Raw genomic sequence first — 21,292 nt, 5'->3', positions numbered from 1 at the left:
GGGGGCAATAGAGGGTTGGGGCGGGGGGTGGCCGTGTCGGTCGGGGCAGGCTGGCTGCTGGGTGGGAGTCGGGGGAGACGAAGTGGGGGGATGGAGAGAGGGGGGCAGAGGGAGGGAGCAGGGAGGGATGGAGCAGGAAAGGAAGGATGGAGGGTCAGAGAGAGGGATGGAGGGAGGGAAGCAGGGATGGATGGATGGATGAAGGATGGAGGCAGGGAGGAGGAGGAGGAGGAGGAGGAGGAGATGCAGCGGCGGGCGGAGCCGGCCGGTGCCGCAGAGCCGCCTCCCCGGCGCACTCTGGGGCGGCCCGGCAGCGCCTGCGGAGACCCGCCGGCTCGGCCCGGTGCCGCCGGTGCCCGGCCCGGTGCCGCCCGGTGCTGCCCGGTGCCGCCCGGTGCCGCCGGTACCCGGCCCGGCCAGGATGCGAGCCCCGCGGCGGAGGTGAGGAGCGTGTCCGTGCGTGCGTGTGTCATCCGTCAGTGATGAGGGTCGGGATGTCCGTGTGCCCAGGGCACACGTGGGGGCTGCGTGTGTCCGGGCACCCACGCTGGGCTGTGATGCCGCGGCGGGTTGAGGCCCAGGTACCAACCGGCATCGGTGTGGCCGGGATGCGGCCGGGATCGGGTGTGCTCCCTCGGGGCTGTGTGGGGCCGGACACCGCCTGTCCCCAACGCTGTCCCCCTTGGGCCGTGGGTGTCCCCTGCCTGCTGCTGGAGTTCCGCGGGTTGGAGTTGCCGGCAGGGCTGTGGGACATCCCTCTTCCAGCTGGGCTGTGGCTCGCTGGGCCCTGTGCGAGGCAAGCCCAGGAGCACTGCCGGCCATCCAGGCAAGGGGTATGGGGGAGCTGCCGGTGTGTGGGAAGGGAACGGGCACTGGGGGCACACGGGAGCTCGCTGCCTTGGGCCGTGAGGACCCAAGGGCGCCATGGAAGCATGTGCTGTGCCAAGCGAGAGGGCTGTAGGGTCCTGTGGAGCTGGGCTGGCACTGGCACCGGCACCAGCGCTGGGCTGTCCTTGTCGGGGGCCTGGGCAGGTGGATTTGCTATGAGGTGCTGGGCTAAGGGTGGCCCTACGGGCAGGGCTGTGGTTCGGGATGCTGGCGCAGGGATCTTGGCTTGCCCCACCTCTCCAGCCCCATTTGCATCCTCCCAGCTCTTCCCCTGGCTCTGCCCACCTCCAATTCCATCCTGAGCCGCTGGCCAGACCGTTTGTCCCGGCACCCGGCCAGGGGTGCCGGGCCCGAGGAGCCGTGCCGGCTGCCACGTGTGCGGTGCAGCACCAGGAGTCATCCTCGCCAGGCATGTGGGTAACACCGGCCCCAGCTCTCCCCATCCTGCCTCGCTCAATGGAGACCTTGTTGCCGTGCCCTGTGTGCAGGTGGGTGGCCGTGCCGCATGGCGTGGGCTGTGCACCCACACCCAGGCGCACAGGCGGCCGCCACGGTCGTGGCTGGCTGTCCCCGGCTCCACCTCCCCCGTGGCGGCACTCAGTCCCTGCTGAAACATTTGTGCCGACGAGTCAGATGGGAGCTGGGCTGTGACACGCTAGGCATCCCAGCCCCGTCACTGAGCTGCTGCACTCGCCCTCTCCTTGCCTGGCCCTCGCCACGGCCCCTCTGCCAGCCTGGAGGCAGTTGCTGGCACCCAGAGTGCCTGTGGGTGAGCACAGGGCTGGGGGCTGCTGTCTGTCACTCCGTCCATCCCTCTATCCATCTGTCTGTTCGTGGAAGGTGATCCCGCAGCAGGACGAGGTGAGTTGCAATTGGTGTGCCGAGTGGTGCCAGGTGCTTCGGGGATGCTCTCCCGTGGGGCAGTGGCCACCCTCATGCAGCCCATGTGCTGGGGCCCTGGCAGCCACCCCTGTGCTCTCCCCTCTCCCCAGCGGCACCCCAGAGTGCTGGTGCTGGCCAGCAGCCGTGGTGGCCCTGAGTGATGCCATGGAGATGCTGTGAATCAGCGGGTGATCTGAGTCAGGGCCGCGTGGCGCCCCTCGTGCCAGGGCTTGAAGGTACATCAGTGGTGGGAAGGTCTGCACGGTGTGTGGGGGCCCCTGGGTTTGTGCCCCACTCCAGCTCTGCGCTGTGCTGGCGGCTGTGCTCCACGCCCCGGAGTGGCATGGCCAGCATGAAAGAGCTCTTGTCCTCCTGCAGCCCCAGCAGCACCGCAGTGGCCTCCCCTTTGCAGCAAACAGATTCCCAGTGTTGGGCACACAGACCGGGAGGGGGAAGCCCCCGTCTATCCCAGCCAGCCGTGGCAGAGCCCAGGACTCCTGCTGGCCCAGCGTCCCTGTGGCCTGGCACAGGGCTCCCAGTCCTGGGTTGGGGGGGTGCTGGCTGGGCAGCTGGGCTGGAGCAAAGCAGGTGTTCTCCTCGCTCACCCCAGAGCCCATGGCCAGCAACAGTGCTGGCCTGACCCTGCCTCCGGGTGGTCCCAAGGAGCCCCAGATGTCACACCTCCTTGGGTATCGTACTGTGTCTCCCTGGTTTTTGTGCCTCCTTGGGTATCAGGTGTTCAGCTGTTGTGCCTCCTCGGTTGTTGTGTGTCCAGGTATTATGCTTCTGGGTGTCATGCCTCCTTGGATGTCATGTCACTGGGTATTGTGCTTCTTTGGATATTTTGCCTCCTGGGATACCATGCCTTGGGATATTGTGCTGCTGGATACTGTGCTTCCTTGAGTATTGTGCATCCTTGAGCATCTTGAGTCTGGGTATCATGGCTCCTTGGATGTTACGCATCTCTGGGTATCATGCCTTCTGGGTATCAGTCCTCCTGGGGTGTCACGCCTCCAGAGATCATGCCTCTTGCATATTGTGCCTTTGGGTATCAGGTCTTCTTGGGTGTCGTGCCTTCGGGTATTGTACTTCTGTGTGTTGTGCTACCTTGGATATCATGCCTCCGGGTACTGCGCCTCCAGGTACTGCACCTCTGGATACTGCGCCTCCATGTACTGTGCCCCTGGGTACCATGCCTCTGGGTATCATGCCAGTGATGGTGCCTGGCAGGGCGCACGGCCATGCCTTGCCAGTGCTGGTGTGCTTAAAGCCATCATGCCTCAGTTTCCCCTCACGGCGCGTTGTTGGTGCAGGGGCTGTGACGCCCCATGGTTGCCTTCTCCTGCTCCCTCCCCATGTGGTCTGGCAGTGCTGTGTCCCCTGCCTGTGAGGTGCTGGTGTAGTGTCCCCTGCTCAGTGGGCATGGTCCCAAAGCCCCCACCATGGCCTGTGCTGTAGGGACCTGCTGGCTCTGCCCGACTGCTTGGGCTCAGCATCGTGCATGTGGGCAGGACATAGTGCCTGCCATGGCACTGGGGACAAGGGCCTACTGCTCCACTCACAGGACCCCACCAAAAAGCTGTTATGCTGAGATTGGAGAATAAATACTCTGATTTTTTTTTTTTAAGGAAAAAAAATCTGCGTTTCTTTATTTGTGAGTTGTTTTTTTTCTTTATTTTAAATCGTGAAATGACTCACACTTCTCTGCTGAAAATAAACCTGATTGCAGCTGCGGTGGGGAGCTGCTGAGCTGTGAGAGCACAGAGGCAGGGGGCCCCTCGGAGAGTGGCTGGGGCCAGACCTGCCTTAGGCAGCCCCTGCTCACTGTCAGCACCCAGACCCCCTCCCCGGGACTGCGCGAGGCTGCTGTGGGGGCTCAGGTGGCCCTGCAGGGCTGCTAATGGGGCTAAAGTGCTCCTAAGGGGGTACCCCCACCTGCATGGCCCCTGGGGCCTCGTGTCTTTGCACTTAGAGCAGATGCCTCCTGACTGCGGGAACACACATGGGCACCCCCACGTGTGTACGGACGCCCATGTGCCCCTGTACATGCACACACGCAAGTGCAACCTCCCCTGCACCCCCACGGATGTACAGAGGGCTTTCCTTGCCTGGAGTTCACCCCCCACCCTGGGCAGGCTTTTGCATGACTGTTTGATATTGGGGGCTCACCTGGCCACGCCCCACCCTCAGTGCCATGGAGCCACCTGCAAACCCTCAGGGTGGAGGAGACACAGCAGCTGCTGTGCAGAAGCTTTGGTAAAATCCCCTTGCGCCCTCCCTGGCCCCTCTGGCCCAGCAGCTGGGTGGTGCATGGGGGCCATGGGGGCTGGACCCCCCCACCCGATTCCTTGTGTGACACGGCCATGTGCTCCTCTCCGCAGGGACCCCTGTAGTGGTGACGGGCCAGCTGTGCTCCCCGGCACCAGCTGCATGGCAGGTAAGACACCCCAAGAGCACCCCACCCGTATCCTGCATGCCCCAGCCCCTGGGCCAGTGCCAGTGACATTTTGGGGGCAAACGGTGTGCAGAGCAGCCACTTTGCTCATCTGACTGCTGCCCACCCTTGCTCCCTCTCAGCTTCCGAAGATGGGCCGTGGGGTGAGGGCGATGAGGACCCTGCGCTGTCCAAGCTGGGGGCGTCCCATGGTCCCCCGGGTGCTCAGCCCGAGCCTGGCCCCTTGGTGCAGACTTGTCTCCTCCGGGACCTGGAGATGGGTCCCCTTGCTCAGACGCAGACCCTGCGGGACTTTGAGCAGGTGAGACCACAACGTGCTGGACCCCCCCGTGGCACTACTAGGACCCCCCAGCACTGCCAGGACCCCCCCAGCACTGCCAGATGCTTGCAGGATACATGCTGGATTCCCTGGGTGCAGTAGTGGGGTGCAGAGGGCAGGAGGGTGATGCGGGGCAGGCAGTGGTGGGACGGGAAGAGGGGCCTCAGCCCCCCCGGGCACCCCGCTCCCCCTCCCTGCCTCCTGTCTGAGGCACGCGGGGGCTGCCGGAGCTCGGGTTTCACCACCCGCCTGTCCCCACCGTCCCCGCTCTGGTGATTCCTCAAATAGCTCCTAGCTCCGGGAGCCGTGGAAAAAAAGGAAAGGGGCCGTGGCAGGGACGGCGGCAGGAGCTGTGGGAGGGCAGGAGCCCCGGGCTGTGTCCCCAACGGCGCCATGTGAGGGGTGCCGGGATGCACCCCCCATGGAGTGCCGGCCATGGCTAATGGGTACCGCACGCTCTCCCAGCACCTCAACGACCTCAAGAAGGAGAATTTCAGCCTCAAGCTGCGCATCTACTTTCTCGAGGAGCGTGTCCAGCAGAAGGGCGAGGGCAGCTGGGACGATGTCTACCAGCGGGTGAGTGCCCATGGGGGATGGGTGCCCAGCTGGGGTTTCCTTCCCGATGCCCTCCCTTTGCCGGCAGGAGATGGGGTTGTAGGAGCACAGCTGGTGGGAATGCCGGGGAGGGTGTTGGACACAACACTGGGGCTGGGGGATCCTCTGTACGGGAGTTTGCCCCTTGCTGCCTTTGGAGTGGGGAGAGGGTTGAGGAGGGAGTCCGCAGGTCCAGGCAAGTGTGGTGGCATCCTACCTGCCTGCCTCCCGCCCCGCAGAACATTGAGCTGAAGGTGGAGGTGGAGAGCCTGAAGCGGGAGCTGCAGGAGAAGCAGCAAGCCTTGGACAACACATGGTGAGTGGGGCTGGCCAAGCCCCTTGCCCCGGGACAGACGCGGCACCCGTGCTGTCTGCGGTGTTTGCATTGGCATGGGGTACAAGGGTTTTCTGCCTTGCACCCTGCTGCAGTGGGCAGCTGGGGGTTTTGCAATAGGGCCAGAGGGGCTTGTAATGGGGCTGGGCACCGATGGTGCTCCCCTTACAGCCCTGGCGCCAGCCAAAAATAAAGGGCAGCACCTGTTTGGCAGGGGAAGGCAGCACCGTGCCTGGGGGCCATGGCGTGGGTGTCCCACGGCAGGGCACCGCTGGGAGGGGGGCTGGGAGCCCCCAGTTTCAGGAGCATGCAGGGGCTGCTTTGGTGGTTCAGAGCCTGAGTGTGACCAGGTGCTGCTGGAGGACCGGTGTCCCCAGGGCAGCAGCACTCAGAGGTTACAGTACACTTTGCCCAGGGGTCCTGCAGAAACAGCACCCATAGCATGGGGGAAGCTGGGCTGGTGGCACCCAGGGTGGCACGGCTCACCCAGCCCAGCCAGTTTGGGGTGGGGGCTTTTGCAAAGGGAGGTCATGCTGTGCCATGCCATGCTGTGCCACACCCTGCCAAGCCATGCCATGTTGTGCCATGCCTTGTTGTGCCATGCCATGATATGCCATGCTGTGCTGTGCCATGCCACAGTGTGCTGTGCAATACCATGCAGTGTTTGCCATGTCACGTTGTGAGATGCCATGCCATGCCATACCATGCTGTGCCACATCATGCTGTGCCATACTGTGCTGAGCCATGCTATGCCGTGCCATGCCATGCTGTGCCTGGCAGGGTGGCCGCGGAGAACCAGACAACCCGCAGCCAGGCAGTGCTCCAGCAGCAGTATGAGGAGCGGCAGCGGGAGTCGGAGCACGTCTATGAGCTCCTGGAGAACAAGATCCAGCTCCTGCAGGAGGTGAGCCCGGGGATGGTGGAGGCTGAGGTGGGGCCAGGGACCGGTTGCTGGGGACTCACCCCACTGCTGTGCAGGAGGCCAGGCTGGCACGGAGTGAGGCCGAGCAGGCTACAGCACTGGCCAGGGCTGAGGCAGAGCGGTGCCAGGAGCTGGCAGGGAAGCTGAAGGAAGCTGCGAGGACGAAGGAGGACAGGAGTGATGATGTCTGCGAAGCCATGGCGCAAAGGTGGGTGCCCAGGACCCGTCCCCTCTGTGCTGCCAGACTGTGCCCTGTGCTGGTCCTTGGGACTACCAATGGGCTGCTGCTGTGTGGTGATGGGGGGTTGTGGGCATCCAGGGGGGTGGAGAGGGTCACTCCACCGGGAGAGAGCTGGACTGTGGGGGAGAGGATCATGCTGAGCATCTCCCATGCTTCCCTTCCTCACAGGAGAATCGAAGAGCTGACCCAAGAGCTGGCCGATAGCAAACAGCTTGTGGAGATGCTGTCAGCTGAGAAGCACAACCTGCAGCAGCGCCTGGAGCAACCTCCAGCTGTGGGGGGACAGGTGGGTGTGCAGGCACAGGGGGACCCCAGCCCAGCACCCCAGGGAGGAGTGCACCCACCCAGGGCATGGCTGGCAGTTGTCATGCCTGTCCCCTTCTGGGGCTGTGGCCAGGGCTGTGCCACATCCAGCCTGGCAGCGTCAGGCGTTTGTGCATCTGTGCCAGGGGGAGCAGGGGGGCTGGGAGGGCCTGGTGCATGGTGTCAGAGGAGAGGCCACCAACCTGCGTGGTTCTTCTGTGGCTGTCAGTGCTGCCTGCACAGGTCTGTCGTTTAAATCCTGGGTCTTAAAATACCCCCGGCAGCCTGGCATGGTGCCAGGTGGGATTTCAGGGCTGTGAGGGATCAGAGCAGCATGTTCCTGGCAGCGTCACAGCTCCAGCCATGCTGCGTCTTGGTGGCACAGCAGCCACAAGCCACCAGTGCATGAGCTGCCCATGTGCCAGTGCCACGTCCCAGTCCCAACACCCGCGCAAACGCCCATCCCCAGTAGGCAGCTCCGGATGTGGGGGGGATGTCTCCACAGCACAAGGCCACTTTCACCCATGCACCAATACCTGCATGGCACGCCATGGCACACACTGGGACTGGGACGCAGCGCTGGCACTGGGGTGGGGACCTGGCGCTGGGGTGGGTGCTGGCATTGCGGATGGGCACTACTTGGGGGTGCTGACACTGGCATTGGGGCTGGGCCCCAGCCACTGGCCCTGAGCTGTCGCTGTCACTTTAACGGTCACTGTCACGCTCACGGTCACTGTCGCCGTCCCCAGCACTGCGCTGTGCCAGGCCCACGCGTGCCCGGGCTGCGCCGCGGGCGGCCACAGCGCATGCGCACCTTCCGGGGGTGAAGACTACAAATCCCGGCAGGCGCCGCGGCCGGTGCGCGTGCGCTCTCTTCCGCTGCCATCTTGAAATCTGAGCCACAAGCCGGGCGCTGCCGTGGCAGGAGCATCCTCGGGGGCGGCGGGAGCGGTGGGGCCTGTAGGGCGGGGGGCAGCCCCGGATGAGGGGAGGGGGTAGTGAGGAGAGGGGCTCGGAGAAGGGTGAGCTGTGAGGAGAGGGGGGCAGGGCAGGGAAGGGCGGGCGGGGGTGTGTGTGTGTGTTAGCCAGGAGAGGGGGTCAGCCCTGGTGCGGCTGGGCTGAGATGCGGAGGAGATGTTGCAGGGTGGGATGTTTCTGTAGCACCAGGAATCCCAGTGTGTCACCCTCCTAAAAAGGGGGCATTGGTGGGGTGAGAAGTGCCAGGGGGCTCCGGGGTTGAGGGAGCTGTGCCCTGGGAGATGTGCTGAGTGAGCAGTGGAGGCCTCAGTAAGGTCTTCTGAGAACCACCAGAAGTGGGTTTGGGTGCTGGTCAGGAGGGAGGATGAAGGAAACCTGCCGGATCTGTGCCCGGGAGCTGTGTGGCAACCAGCGGCGATGGATCTTCCACACAGCAGCCAAGCTGAACCTCCAGGTGCTGCTCTCCCACGTCCTGGGCAGGGAGCTGTGCCGGGACGGCAAATCCGAGTTCGCTTGCAGCAAGTGTGCCTTCATGCTGGACCGCATCTACAGGTTCGACACCGTCATCGCGCGCATCGAAGCCCTCTCCATCGAGCGCCTGCAGAAGCTGCTGCTGGAAAAAGACCGCCTCAAGTTCTGCATTGCAAGCATGTACCGCAGGAACAATGAAGACTCTAGCACAGATGACAGACCTGGGGATGGGACTGTGGACCTTTCTAATCTACCTGATGTACGGTACGCTGCCCTCCTCCAGGAGGACTTTGCTTATTCTGGGTATGAATATTGGATGGATCAAGAAGAGCACAGCTTGGAGCCACATAGCTGCCATGCTTCAGAGGGAGCAAGTAACCGCCCACGGCGCTGCCGTGGCTGTGCCGCGCTGCGGGTGGCCGATGCCGACTATGAAGCGATTTGCAAAGTGCCACGAAAGGTGGCCAGGAGCATCTCCTGTGGGTTGTCCAGCCGGTGGTCAGCCAGCATAGGCAATGAGGAGTCATCTGTGTGTGACGCAGCAGAGTCCACTAGCGCCAGAGGGCCTGTGGACGGGGAAAGCATGGAAGAAGGCACACCTGCATCCTCTGTTGAGTCCCTGGACACGACTGTGGAGGCGAGCCTTCTGCAGCAGAAGGGTGAAGATGCAGATAAGGGGGCGAAAGGGAATGGGAAATGTGATGATTTCTCAGATGACCACATGACCCCAAATTCTTCGCTGAGTGGGAACAGGCTGGAGCTGGCCCTCAGCTTAATCAAGGCTTTGGACTACAAACCCCTTCAGAGCCCCCGAGGCAGCAGGCTACCTATTCCTGTGAAGTCCACCTTACCCCCTCCCAAGCTCAGCCGTGACTCGGCAGATGGCAGCGTGTCTGCTGGCTTAGTGTGTGCTGGTTCTGCTTTCCTGAACGCAGACAGAAAATCCTTTTCCAGAGCTCCTTTGGGTCTTTCCCTGGAGATTTCTGAACTGCAGGAGTTGTGGGATGACCTCTGTGAGGATTATATGCCGCTGCGGGTACAGGTAGAGGTCATTGTGCTGCTGTTCAATGGAGCAGTGTCCCCGCGGCCTGATGCTGAGCTCACTAGGGATTCTTTTGTGCTGAGATAATGCAGATAGCCATGTGTCACTGAATCCAGGGCTAAGAATAGGCAGCTTGGTCCTTTTTAGGTGTGCTGCCTCTCTCCTCTGTCATTTTCCTGTCATCTGTTTCCTCCTTGTGTTCTGGGAAATTAGCTTCCCCCCCACCCCATGCCCCATCAGCTCTCCCTGTGAGTGCAGCCAGCCAAATTGGTCTAAGCTGTTAGCATGCTTTGTCATTTTTCTGCTGAGAAAACACCAGTTTCACTTCATCTTTCTCTTTAGTAAGTCAGTGTGACTTTTACCCATAACCAAGGGGAGTGTTTTAAGCTTCTGGGCATGTGTTTTCCAGCAAATGTATTTTCTTTGGCCTGGGTAATGGTCCAGTGTTGGGAATGCCTGCCTCCGGAGCCCTGCCTCTGCAGATCAGGCCTCCAACCTGCCTAATGTGCAGATCTGTGCAGGGATCTGTGGCGCGTGCCCTGAAGAAAAGGTGTTTTCCTTAAACGTGGATTTGTGCCAGAGGGTGTCTTTAGGGTTGGTATTCTAAATAATTGGTTTATTTTCTGATCCCTTGAAAAGATTCATCAATTAACAGCGGGTGTTGCTGAGAGGTGATGAAAGCTCCTGCTTTCATGGGACTTCCTGGTGCTGTTCTCTGCCTTGATGGTAGTCCTTGTGTAGCTCCAACTGCCTGTGTTTTGCTGGCTTTAATGAAATCTGCATTAGTATGCAGTCAAAAAGCTGAATTTGTAACTCCTTTAACCACTTTCCTTAATGAATGGAAGGCCTCAGTCAGCTTCAATTCAGGAATATCCATGTCAGCCTAATTGCATTCCCATTAGCAGCCTTAGTGCTGTCTAATGCTCTAGGTAGCCCTGGGGGATTAGAAAAATGCTTGTTTATTACTATGGCAACTGTGGCTGTGCTGAATTACACTTCCTATTCAGCCAGTGCTGCTTGCTGTCCCATCTGCTTGGGCGTTTCCAAGAGCTGTGTGCTTTTCCCGTGAAAGCCTGCTCAAGAGATGATGCTGGGGAGAAACATAGGAAAAACTACACTTTGATCTGGTGCACAAAGGCATCATGCTGGCAGCCCCCAACTGATGATGTGAAGCAGGGCGTTGCTGCTCCTGTAGTCTGTGTTGCTTGCTAGGGATATACTTACAGCATAAAAATAGGCTTTCTCTTAACAGAATGTGGCGCAATCAACGTGACGTGTTTACAGCTTGGATTTGTGTCACACGTTGCCATCCTCCTCTTGGAACTGCTTTAGAGGAGTTTCTCCAGTCTCTGCTGTCCAACTGTCCCTGCCAGGAATTCATCCTGCAGGATTTTCTACTGCCTGTTTCTTGCCATGGCAGCAGCAGCAGTTGTGGTCTTTGGTGCAGGGTCTGGCAGAAGAGGGGAAGTGTTTAATCTTTTGTATGGCTTTAACAGCAAAAATGAGAAGTTGGATGCAGCTAGTAAATGAAATGGTTCTCCTATAAATGATTTTCCTTTTTCTTCGTACGAGCAACACTGTTTCTGAAAGTCAGGTACTGCTGTCCAGTGATACGTATACAGAAATGCCTTTCTGGTAATGTGAAGGGTATATATAGATATATAGGGCCACAGTTCCCATATTGGGTTTGGGAAACTGCAGTTCTCCTTTAAATTTACTGCTGTAAGCTACAATGACCGAGAGAGATCTGGTGTCAGGGCACATGATCTCATAGGTACTGTCCTGGGCATTTTCCTGAACCAACAATTTTTCCTCTTCATCACTACAGCCCCAGAAATACCCCTGAATTCAACCTCTGTCAGACACACTCTTGCAGCTGCCTGCAGTGCCATGCTGGCAGCGAGGGAAGCATTGCCCTACTGACAGCCAGGCTTTCACCCGCTGTTCTGGGCAGATGCGAGCTTGGCATGCTTAGATAACACAGTGATTATTATTATTATTCTTATTTTTTAAAGAAGTGTTCTGTTTAGGGCAGTGTATGCTGATATTGCTGGAGGTGTACTGAGGAGAGATTGTCAGTAAAATGCTGATGTAGTGAAAACTGCTGGGGAGCTGTGCTCCTCCTCATGTGGCATGGCTGCAGGGAAGCATGAGCAAGGGGAGAGGCCGCTTGGGCTTTCGGACTTTGGACTCTGGACCTGCCTTTGCCTTTCCCTTCCTTGCTTTTAACTCTTTGCAGGCTTTTTGCTTATTTTTCTTTGGAATGTGCAAATTGTGAGGAAATGTGTGTTTTCCTTTTTTATTTCTTTTTTTCCCCTTCTGTTTTCATCAGCCTTATTTCAAAATAGCTGCTGTGTGAGAGGTTCCAGCAGCTCTCTCTGTCTGATCCAAAGCTTCTGGCTGGGCAAATTTGAAATTACTTGCTGTGACTGTTCAAGGTTTCACTAAAATCTTAAAACATCAGGGTAAAGGGAAGCATTGCTTCTGTATGAGAGGCAATGCACAGGCTTGGGAGAGCTCCCCTGTGCTGCCTGCCTTTCTTAGAGACAGCATTCCTGTGGCTGCTGGAGATGAGGATTCAGTCTGACAAGGCTAATCAGAGTTGGCTGTTGTTCTCACTGCTCTGTGCTGCTTGGAGCTGGTGCTCCTGTGTGCGCTCTGTAAAGCTCTGTCATGTTCTCATAGCATCTGCGCTGTAACCCTGTGCTTACTACGGCTCCCACTTAAAACTGACACCAGTAGAATCAATTTTGTATTGCAGATGAAGAGTCCTGTGAGGGCTGGCGTGGGTGGCTGGGTTTGAATGCTGCTCTTGGGAGTTAATGACTTGCTAGGCAGCAAGTAGCAAAATAGTAAGAAGGGATGACAAGGGATTAGTGTGTCCTCAGCCAGCAGGGTCTGGCAGGCTGTGCATCAGAAAGTAGGCTGTTTCCATTCTCAATAAATGGGTATGTATTATGAAAAAATCTCAGCTGTGGCACTGAATTTGGTACGTCTTTTGGAGCTGCAGGGAATCGTACACAGCATGGGTGCTGGAGCAGGGGGAGCTGTGAAGGAAAGCTTTGAGAATCCTAAGTGGAGGGGTTCAGAGCTGGGGGTGACTGCCAGGTCATGGCAGGAGGGTATCTGGTGGGAAGAATGGAAGGTTGTGGGCTTGCTTAAGACAGAAGCTTGGCAGAACAGGGACAGGAGTTTGTTACGGTGCTGGCTTTGCTTCGAAGCTTTCTGAAGCTGCCAGTAGGGCACATGGGAAGGAGGGGAGGTTTCAGGGATGTGGCTTGGGTGTGGGGACCAGATCTGTCATCAGACTGCAGACAGTGGTTAGAGCCAGGCAAGCTGCTGGGCTCATGGTTATGGGAGTGAGAGACAGGGAACCCAGCCAGAGCCTCAGGGCAGCAGGGCACTTCTGGCAGGCCAGGCAGAGAGTTGCCAGGTGCCAACCTGCTGTGCAGGTGAAGAGACACATGGACAGCATGATGTTTCAGAGACAATTAGAAAAGCCTAGTGGGGCATATTTAAGCCCATGCTGCAAGGTCTCTGATGGCTAACACCTGAACAGAAGCCAGTGCAAGACTTAAGCCATTTCTTTCCCTTTTTTCAGAATCTGCAGGATGAACATCAGCAGCCAGCTCCAGGTGACCCTGCAGTGGGGGAGCAGGCATCCGATCTGTGTGCTGCAGAGCTGCAGGGCAAAATCCAGCAGTTTGAAGCTGCCAACAAGGTATTTCTTCATGAACAGCAAATTCAGTGCCTAGTGAGTCTGGTGTAGGTAGTATTGGAAGATACTTCCTAGCCTGGCCAGAGGCAGCACCTGTACCTCTGTTCCAGCAAGGGCATGTGCTGATGTGTAATTCTCACTGCTGTTGTCTGCCAGCTTGCGTTAAAATCATTTAATTTTCCCTGCAGCTGTGCTGTGTAAAATTTTCATATTTATTTTTGCAAACCATTATTTTGGAAGAACTTCCACTTGCCTGGTGAGCCTTCCAGAGCAGGTGAAGGAGAGATGCACAGGGCTATTTCCCTCTCTCTTGGATTTGCATGGGCTAAGCCTGGTGCAGGAGAGGAGGGCACCTGCCTTTTGAGACAGCTGCCTTCTTTTTTGCAAGCAGTAAGGGAGAGCAGAGCACAGGGTGTCCTGTTTTCATTTTGATTTAAAGGCTTTCTTAGGAAAGAAACATGCAGCTGAGTTGTCTTAAGGCAGATCAAATTTAACACATGTTGCGAGGGGTTGATGTTCTTAGTTATGCTCTTGAACTATAAGGTAACCTATACCCACTGTGAAAACAGAGGGATTAAATAGGAAAAAACGTTGGGGTGGGATCTTTATTTAAATCTGGGGACAGCTGTAAGCTGTTGGAGCCGTCTGAACCACAAAGGATGACAGGCAAATAAGAAGCCCAAGGCCCAGTAAATGCAGTTGGAAGTGTTTAAACAGTTTAGGGGGAGTGTCTTTTAGTGAAGAGATAACATGACAGGTGTGTAAACTAATGAGCAACAAGTGGAAATCGTGTGGCAGCACCAACTCCTTAAGAAATTGAGGCTTGATAAAGTTCTGAGGAAGATTCATATCATCCAGGACTGAGGATACCAACAGGCAGCCTGTTTAGAAATGCTAACAAGCAGCTGCTTAAATGCACAACGTGCGTTGCGTTATGAACATTCTGGTAAAAGTAGAGAACTGTCCTAAAACTGTCTGAGATGGTGGAAAAAGTCTAAGGGGAAAGTTCCTCAGGCTGTAAACCAGCCATGGAGACTAGTGAGATGTTCCTGTTTGCTTTGCAGCCATGCTGTTGGCATGCTGGCACTGGCTAGACCCTGTTGTGCTGAAGCCAGAACTTGAGGCTAAATAAGCTACTGTTCTGATCAAATGCAGAATTACCTAGACAGGCAGTGGCTGCAAGAGTGCCTGGGTGGTCGAAGGAGACAGTAAGAGAAGGGCTGGAAGATTGTAAAGGGGCAGTTGCAATGCTCTGGAGGACCTCAGAAGCAAAGGGGACAGTTCTTAGAATGTGTAGCTTCTCCAAGTTGATTTTTTTTTTTTTTCCAGATCTCTTAGGTGGTTTTTGGGCTGAAGCAGCCCTTTTCTATCATTTATTTCTGTTCCCCTAAGAGGAAACTGGGAAGGCTGCTGGGCAGTCTGAGCAAGACTCTTCTGGAGTATGTGGGAGGTAGTAAGATGTGTGAACCCAAGCCTGGAACCTCCGCCCTGCACATGGGGGCTGTACTGGAGGGACCAGAAGCACTGGAAGAGTCCTGTGGAGGGATTGAAGGCTTTGTGTTTACTCACCGGTCTCCACCCAGCTCAGACAGTATTTATAGACTCTAGAGGGAGCCGCATTGATCTTGATCTGGTGTACACCTGGGCTGTGTGGACTTGAGTAAGGAGTGGAGGGAGTCCTAAGGGTGTTTATGTAGAGCATTAAGCAGGATTAAAAAACCAACATATTTCTGTCTTCAGTTGTTACAGGAAAAGCTGAATGAATTGAATTTTGAATTAAAATCTGTCCAAGAAACATCGCAGAGGCAAGATCGCACAATCCAGAGTCTGAATGAGGCCCTGAAGAGCAAAGAGAATAAGGTAATAGTTTTGGGTGGTCAGGATGGTGCTCACTGAAAGAGGAAAGTGTGCTAGCCCTGTAGGCAGTGACAGGAAAGGAATGTTTAAGCCATTACTAGGCATCCTGGATCTCATTAAATTATTTCTTGCAAAGCCTTTACTTTTGTGTGTTGCTGACACATGTCATAATGCATGCTGGTGGCTTGGGATGGGAGGCTTTGTGCTTGGTTTGCCAATGACTGGGCTCGGTATCCTTTGACTTGTAGACAGAAGAGCTCTACCGTATCATCGAAGGGCAGAATGAGACAATGGCCAAGCTGCGGGACATGTTACACAGAAGCCATTTGGGACAGTTGCAGGTATGTCTCTGAAAAGCCTCAAATACATCAGGTTTAATTCTGCAGGGATACTGATTTTTAAATCTCTCTTGTAAAGTGAATCTTTGAGTTTCAATGCTTCCTACTCTTGTTAGATGTCAGAGAGCCCACCCTCATCCCAGGAACAGCAAATGTCACTGCTAGATCTTCAGAACACACTTTTCTGCACCAAGCTGGAGGTGCAGAAACTGAAAAGAGCTCAGCGCCAGAAAGAGCATCAACTGGCTGAAGCTAGGAGAGCAACCCAGCTCCTAGAGACCATGGTGCATGATGAAGAGCAGCAGAAAGAGGCAACCTGGAAACACAACCAGGTATGACAAAGCACTTAGTCTGGAAGTCTCTGGGTTTACACAATTTAAGAAGCACTGATGTAGTCAGTACTCTGCTCTCATTCATCATTTCTGCCTATACCAGTGTGGGCACACTTGCTATCCCCTTGTCACATGTGACAGGGAGAATTCTCCAGCCTCCTCAGCTTCATATCTGAGGATTTAGAATCAGCAAAGACACTTGATAGTGGGTGTGTTGTCACTTGTATGTCTTTGGCTGGTGCAAACGTCCTATCTTTTTGTGATGTTACAAAGTTAATGTCCACTGCTGCATGGGTTAGCTGTGATTGACTGTGAAGCTCTGCCTGTGGCCAGAGCATGGGCTTTAGATGGATGGATACCCTGGGAAATTAAATAAATTCAAGCTTCATCACCATGGAAGTGTTTTTTGAGATGTGAAAGCTGTAGTGCTGCAGAGCATTTTTGGCTGTTCTCACAGCCCTTGTTGCCCTTGGCTTCTTCAGATCGGCCTGCTGTTTACAGGTCTGTTGAGGACTGACTGCCAAGGTATGTGCTTGTCCCTGCAGGAGTTGCGTGCTTTGGTACAGCAGCTGCAGGCAGAGCTTCAGGACAAGGCTCAGCAGCTCCAGACTGTGGAGTGGGAGAAATGCCGTGAGCTGCAGACCCAGGAGCAGAGAGTTCAGCATCTGAGTCAGCATCTGGCTCGCAAGGAACAGCTTCTGCAGGTGAGACACAGATTCAAGTTAAGCATAATTAGCCAGGGCCTCTGTTCCTTGCTTGCTATTTGGTGATGCAAAAGTCAGTCTGTAGCTTTCATGCATGCCCTTTGAAGACGGGAAGGAAAGAGATGCTTCTGGGCTCCCAAGATGAGGAAGAAGGCACCAGGCACTCTGGTGGTTTTCTGGACTGGCAGTTGTACTAGGGGCAGTGTGTCTGTCCTCTAGGAATCGAGGGAGCTTCTGCAATGCCAGCAAAGCTTGGACAAGAGCCCTGCAGCCATGAATGCCATGTTGGAGAAACTGCAGCAGCGAGTCAGTGACAGGGATGCTGCTCTGGAGGTGAGCACAGTCTGTTGATGATGTCTTGGTTTTTTTCCCCTGCGGCTCAGCCTTTGGGCTACCATCAGCTGTGTGGCCCCAGGCTGACTCCAGGATGACCATGTCTTCTACATGCTCTTCATGGCTCAGCCCTCTGGAGGAGCCCTCTGAAAGGGAAAGTTGAGGTGCTCCACAAAGTGAGTGGTGGGCTGCAGAGCCCTACTACCCCATTCTGAGCAGTCATCCCCTCTCACCTTAGCGAGCAGTAGATGAGAAGTTCTGTGCCCTAGAGAAGAAGGAGCAAGAGCTGCAACAGCTCCATCTCTCAATAAGGGAGCGTGGAAGTGACCTGGAGAGGCTGCGCAATGTCCTATCCAGCAACGAGGCCACCATTCATGTGAGTGCTTGTTACCGGGGCATGTGGTGTCCAGCCTAGCTGTGGTGTGGTGCTAGATAAACATTCCTGTGAATGCTCTGGAGGTTGCTGGGAAGAGCAGCTGCCAGTGTGGTTGGTGTTCCTCTGGCCCTGTGTGTGGGGCATGTTCCTGGGTCACCCATGTTTCTGGGCAAGTTGTAGAGGTGAGAGGACAGGGGTAAATCTATTTGACTCCACTAGCAGAACAGAAGAGACTGGTATTTCCAGTTCTGCTTAATTCAGGATAAAGTCTCTGTCCCTGGCTGAGCTGCTTCTGTTGTGGTCCCCAGAGCCTGGAGAGCCTCCTGAAAGCCAAAACCCTGGAACTAGAGCAGGTGTCAGCAACCTGCCAAAACCTCCACTGGATCAAGGAGGAGATCGAGGCCAAGTCCTGCAGCAGGCAGAAGGAGCAGGAGGGGATCATCCAGCAGCTGCAGACCTGCCTGCATGACAGGAACAAGGAAGTGGAGGTAAGGTCTTAGCGTGGCTTTCTGAGCCTTCAGCCGGTTTGTCTGCAGAGTGATCCCAAACCAGAGCCTCTTGGCTGCCTGCCTCTGAGGAGGGCACTTGAACCGATGCCCCATGCTCCTTGAACAGCTTGCAGTTTAATGGTAGCAATGTCTCTCCATCTCTCCCTCCTACCCCTTGTTCAGGAGCTCACAGCGACTCTGCTGTGCAAGCTTGGCCCAGGACAGAGTGAGGTAGCTGAGGAGCTGTGCCTGCGTCTCCAGCACAAGGAGAAAATGCTGCAAGATCTCATAAGTGATAGGAACCAACAGACCATGGAGCATGATGCTGAAATCCGGGAGCTGTTGCAGGCTGTGATCACCAAGGAGCAGCAGAGCAGAGTGAGTTGTGTGCAATGGGGAGACGGGTGGATGGCTCTGCCTGGCATTAAACAAATGGAAGCTGCTGTCTCACTCCTGTTGGTGTAGCCTGGTGGAGCTGCTGATTGCTCAAGAACCACATGAGATGTCATGAGCTGTTTCTAGGTTGGTCTGAACCCATTACATGGGAGCAGTTATGAAACAGCAGCTCTTGCAGCAGTGTTCAGATGTCAGGTCCCTCTCACTAAGTGGACTGGGCAGGGTTTGTGTGTGTGATGGGGAATGGGGTGCAGACCCTCCTAGATATCTGTGCTCCTGGGCTTGGAGCGGCAGAGGGACCATGGGAGGGACGCTGCCTCACATGAGTGTTACCAGACTAGAAAGGAAGACTGAGCTGTTTCTTGTGTAGTGCGGAAGTCAGAGGAAGCCCTGCTCATTGCCTCTAACTTAGGTAACATTAGTCAAACTGGTCCTGGGCATGTAAATGCTGCTTGAAGAGCCACAATTCCTACTCTGCCTACTCTTGCACACTGGCTGTGGTTCAGTGTTAACCAAGATATTGTGCATTGAGTTTTCTTCCTTAAAAAGGGGGCTAAAAGGCCAAGCACTGTCTCCTCTTCTTTGTCTGCCCTCTGTCTTTCTCCCCTTCTGAATGGGGGGTGAGAAACTGAGGAGCTTGTTCCTCTGTAGGCAAAGAGGCTGTGCCTTGCTGCAGGTGTCTGGCAAGCAGACACGGGAGGGCTGCAGTGGAGTTGCCGTGAGTGGCCAGGAGCAGTAGCTCCCAGGCTGGTTTGCAGATCACTTGTAGTCTCAAGTTGACAGATCATTAAAGTTGGAAAAGACCTCTAAGATCACCAAGTTCTGCCATCAACCCAACACCCCCATGCCTCCTAAACCGTGTCCTGAAGTGCTATGTCTATGTGTTTTTTGAACACCTCCAGGGATGGTGATGCCACCACCTCTCTGGGCAGCCTGTTCCAATGCCAATCACTTTTTTCCTAATTTAGGAAATTTCCAAATTAGGAAATTTTCCCTAATACCCAGTCTAATCCTCCCCTGATGCAGCTTGAGGCCTTTTCCTCTCATCCTATCTCTAGTACCTTGGGAGAAGAGACCAACACCCACCTCACTACAACCTCCTGTCTGGTAGCTGTAGAGAGCGATAAGGTCTCCCCTCAGCCTCCTCTTCTCCAGGCTAAACAACCCCAGCTCCCTCAGCCGCTCCTCATAAGACTTGTTCTCCAGACCCTTCACCAGCTTTGTTGCCCTTCTCTGGACACACTCCAGCACCTCCAAGTCCTTCTTGTAGTGAGAGGCCCAAAACTGAACACAGCATTCAAGGTGCGGCCTCACCAGTGCTGAGGACTGGGGCACGGTCACTTCCCTGCTCCTGCTGGCCACACTATTCCTGATACAAGCCAGGATGCTGTTAGCTGCCTTGGCCACCTGGGCACACCGCTGTGCACCCTGACAGATAAACATTGAGAGCGTTTCCCTTAGTTTGTAGGGAAGGTGAGGGGTAGGGATCCTACCCCTGGTCACAGCCCTGACTTTGCCTGTTTTTCGTGCTCAATCAGACAGCTGCTGAGAAGATGGCGCGCACTTTAGCTGAAAGGAGCTGCGAGTTACAACTCCTACGCCAGCATGTGTCAGGGAAGGAGCCTGTTGTAACCCAGTCGGCTGGTGCCAGGCTGTTGAAGCAGGATAAACAGCCCATACAAGTAAGAATTGTGTGCTGTGTTTGTCTGCCTCTGACCTTGGGGCTCCAGAGACAACTGGTTGCAACAGGAGGAAATGGGAGAGAGGGGAGCACCACAGAGTATGATAGAAATGAAAGTGAGATTAGGGAAGAGACTTCCTAAAGGAGGAAGAGAAAAAACTGAGGAGCAGAAATGCTGCCTGGATGTTCTGATCTTGATTCCACCAGCCTTTGTCATTCAGTGTCTCCTTGCATTTTGATCAGGCAGTATTTGATTCCTTAAGGCATGTGAGAGTATGAAAGAAATCTATGCTCTGACCTTCCAGCATTGACCCAGTCCTTCCTTGGGCTGGGCTGCCTTGCTGTATTGTAATCCCCTCCCTGACATTGTCACATTCTGGAGGGGACAAGAGAGCTAATTTTAGGTCCCACTAATTCTTGGCAGAGCCTGCTGGCTGTTTGCTGTCTCCTCCACAATTGGAGTTGGTATTTTTAAAGCAGCTTTGCTAAAAACCCCTTTGAGGCTGAACACAACTCTGAGGGTACATATGCCACGCTTCTACATGAGCAGCTGTTAATGGTTTGTTGGTGAGCTGACATGCTGAATGTTTTTAAGCAGTTGTAAACAGGTTGCTCATTTCTATTCCCAGGATCAAAGTGAGCTCTAGAGACTTCCAGGGATGTGTATATGGGCCAAACTCTGGGTTTTTTTCCTTCCTGCATGGTCCCTCTGGGCCACATTCTTGGATTAAGGTGTAGGTCTTTATAGAGTCTCAGCTGAAAGATGGGTTTGCTGCAGTTGAGTGAAACCTGTTTAATCCTTACTATGAAGACGCTTACTGCCAGCAACCTTCGAGTGCCAAATAAAACAAGGCCCTGTTGCCCATGCATACAGCTTCTAGGTATGGCACAATTCACTCATCCCTGCTGTCTGGCTAGATCCCCTTCATTGGTTTCTCCTGTTTCAGAGCATCAACAAAGCAGCCAGCAGCTTTGCTGCAATCTTGGAGCTCTGGGGAACCTGTGAGTGCTAGATTCCCCATAAAGGTGCAAACCTGGATGCTTTTATGTTTTCAGGAAATACTGCAAAGAGCTTGTGGAGCTACAGCCGTTGCTGGACCCCCACAGGGTGACAGCAGCTGCAGAGTAGAGGGAGGTGAGTGTGGTGGCAGCTTCTTTCAAGGTCCCCAAACATGGCCAGGGGTTTTTGCTGTGGGGGAAACATGGTTACATGAAACTGGGAGAGAACAAAGAGCTTTGAGCAAGACTGAGTATTTTGAACTAAAGTTGTGCCTTCTCTTTGGATGATGGTTCAAGGGTGTCTAGGGATGGGAGTGTGAGAAAGAGAAAGGCTGGTGTCAGGTTTGAGGTGAGGTGCTTCCACTGCAGAGGTGATGCTGTCCAGTGAAGGGGTTTTGACTTTAGGGTTCAGGCTGGGCTGACACAAGTGCAACTGGTTTGGGTTTTGCTTTGGGGCCAGGACACCTGGACTTTGCCGGGGGTGGGACAGCAGGCCTGGAATGTTGCTGTTGCCTTGGGCCGCTGTTTAAGGATCAAGCGGGGAAGAAGAGCCTTTACCTAAGAGTCAGTGCAATGGGGAGCACAAGCATTGTGGACCTATCTTGCCAAAGAGGGGTTCTGTCTAACCCTGGGGTCAGAGG

At 55.2% G+C, this 21,292-nt stretch overlaps 1 protein-coding gene across 4 annotated transcripts in view; it reads left to right on the top strand.

The window, feature by feature from the left end:
- The first annotated feature begins 285 nt into the window (after nucleotides 1-285).
- PDE4DIP (phosphodiesterase 4D interacting protein) overlaps nucleotides 286-21,292 on the top strand; it is a 35,252-nt gene continuing 14,245 nt past the window's right edge. Inside the window, exons 1-20 of one of the 4 annotated variants that reach the window (XM_075097116.1) lie at nucleotides 286-441; nucleotides 1,152-1,376; nucleotides 4,152-4,207; nucleotides 4,348-4,526; nucleotides 5,010-5,120; nucleotides 5,378-5,454; nucleotides 6,253-6,376; nucleotides 6,451-6,602; nucleotides 6,804-6,921; nucleotides 13,031-13,150; nucleotides 14,888-15,007; nucleotides 15,253-15,345; nucleotides 15,459-15,674; nucleotides 16,220-16,378; nucleotides 16,598-16,711; nucleotides 16,950-17,087; nucleotides 17,396-17,575; nucleotides 17,759-17,953; nucleotides 19,510-19,653; nucleotides 20,709-20,787. In XM_075097116.1, the coding sequence (XP_074953217.1) occupies nucleotides 422-441; nucleotides 1,152-1,376; nucleotides 4,152-4,207; nucleotides 4,348-4,526; nucleotides 5,010-5,120; nucleotides 5,378-5,454; nucleotides 6,253-6,376; nucleotides 6,451-6,602; nucleotides 6,804-6,921; nucleotides 13,031-13,150; nucleotides 14,888-15,007; nucleotides 15,253-15,345; nucleotides 15,459-15,674; nucleotides 16,220-16,378; nucleotides 16,598-16,711; nucleotides 16,950-17,087; nucleotides 17,396-17,575; nucleotides 17,759-17,953; nucleotides 19,510-19,653; nucleotides 20,709-20,787 (2,620 nt within the window). In that variant the 5' untranslated portion in view covers nucleotides 286-421. Of the gene's footprint in view, nucleotides 442-1,151; nucleotides 1,377-1,728; nucleotides 1,750-4,151; nucleotides 4,208-4,347; nucleotides 4,527-5,009; nucleotides 5,121-5,377; nucleotides 5,455-6,252; nucleotides 6,377-6,450; nucleotides 6,603-6,803; nucleotides 6,922-8,142; nucleotides 9,430-13,030; nucleotides 13,151-14,887; nucleotides 15,008-15,252; nucleotides 15,346-15,458; nucleotides 15,675-16,219; nucleotides 16,379-16,597; nucleotides 16,712-16,949; nucleotides 17,088-17,395; nucleotides 17,576-17,758; nucleotides 17,954-19,509; nucleotides 19,654-20,708; nucleotides 20,788-21,292 lie in introns of those variants that run through there. The other 3 variants (XM_075097114.1, XM_075097115.1, XM_075097117.1) reach the window with 3 other exon arrangements.

The sequence above is a fragment of the Phalacrocorax aristotelis genome, chromosome 6 (assembly GCF_949628215.1).
Source record: "Phalacrocorax aristotelis chromosome 6, bGulAri2.1, whole genome shotgun sequence".
NCBI lineage: Eukaryota > Metazoa > Chordata > Aves > Suliformes > Phalacrocoracidae > Phalacrocorax > Phalacrocorax aristotelis.
This window is presented reverse-complemented; position numbering and strand designations above follow the sequence as displayed.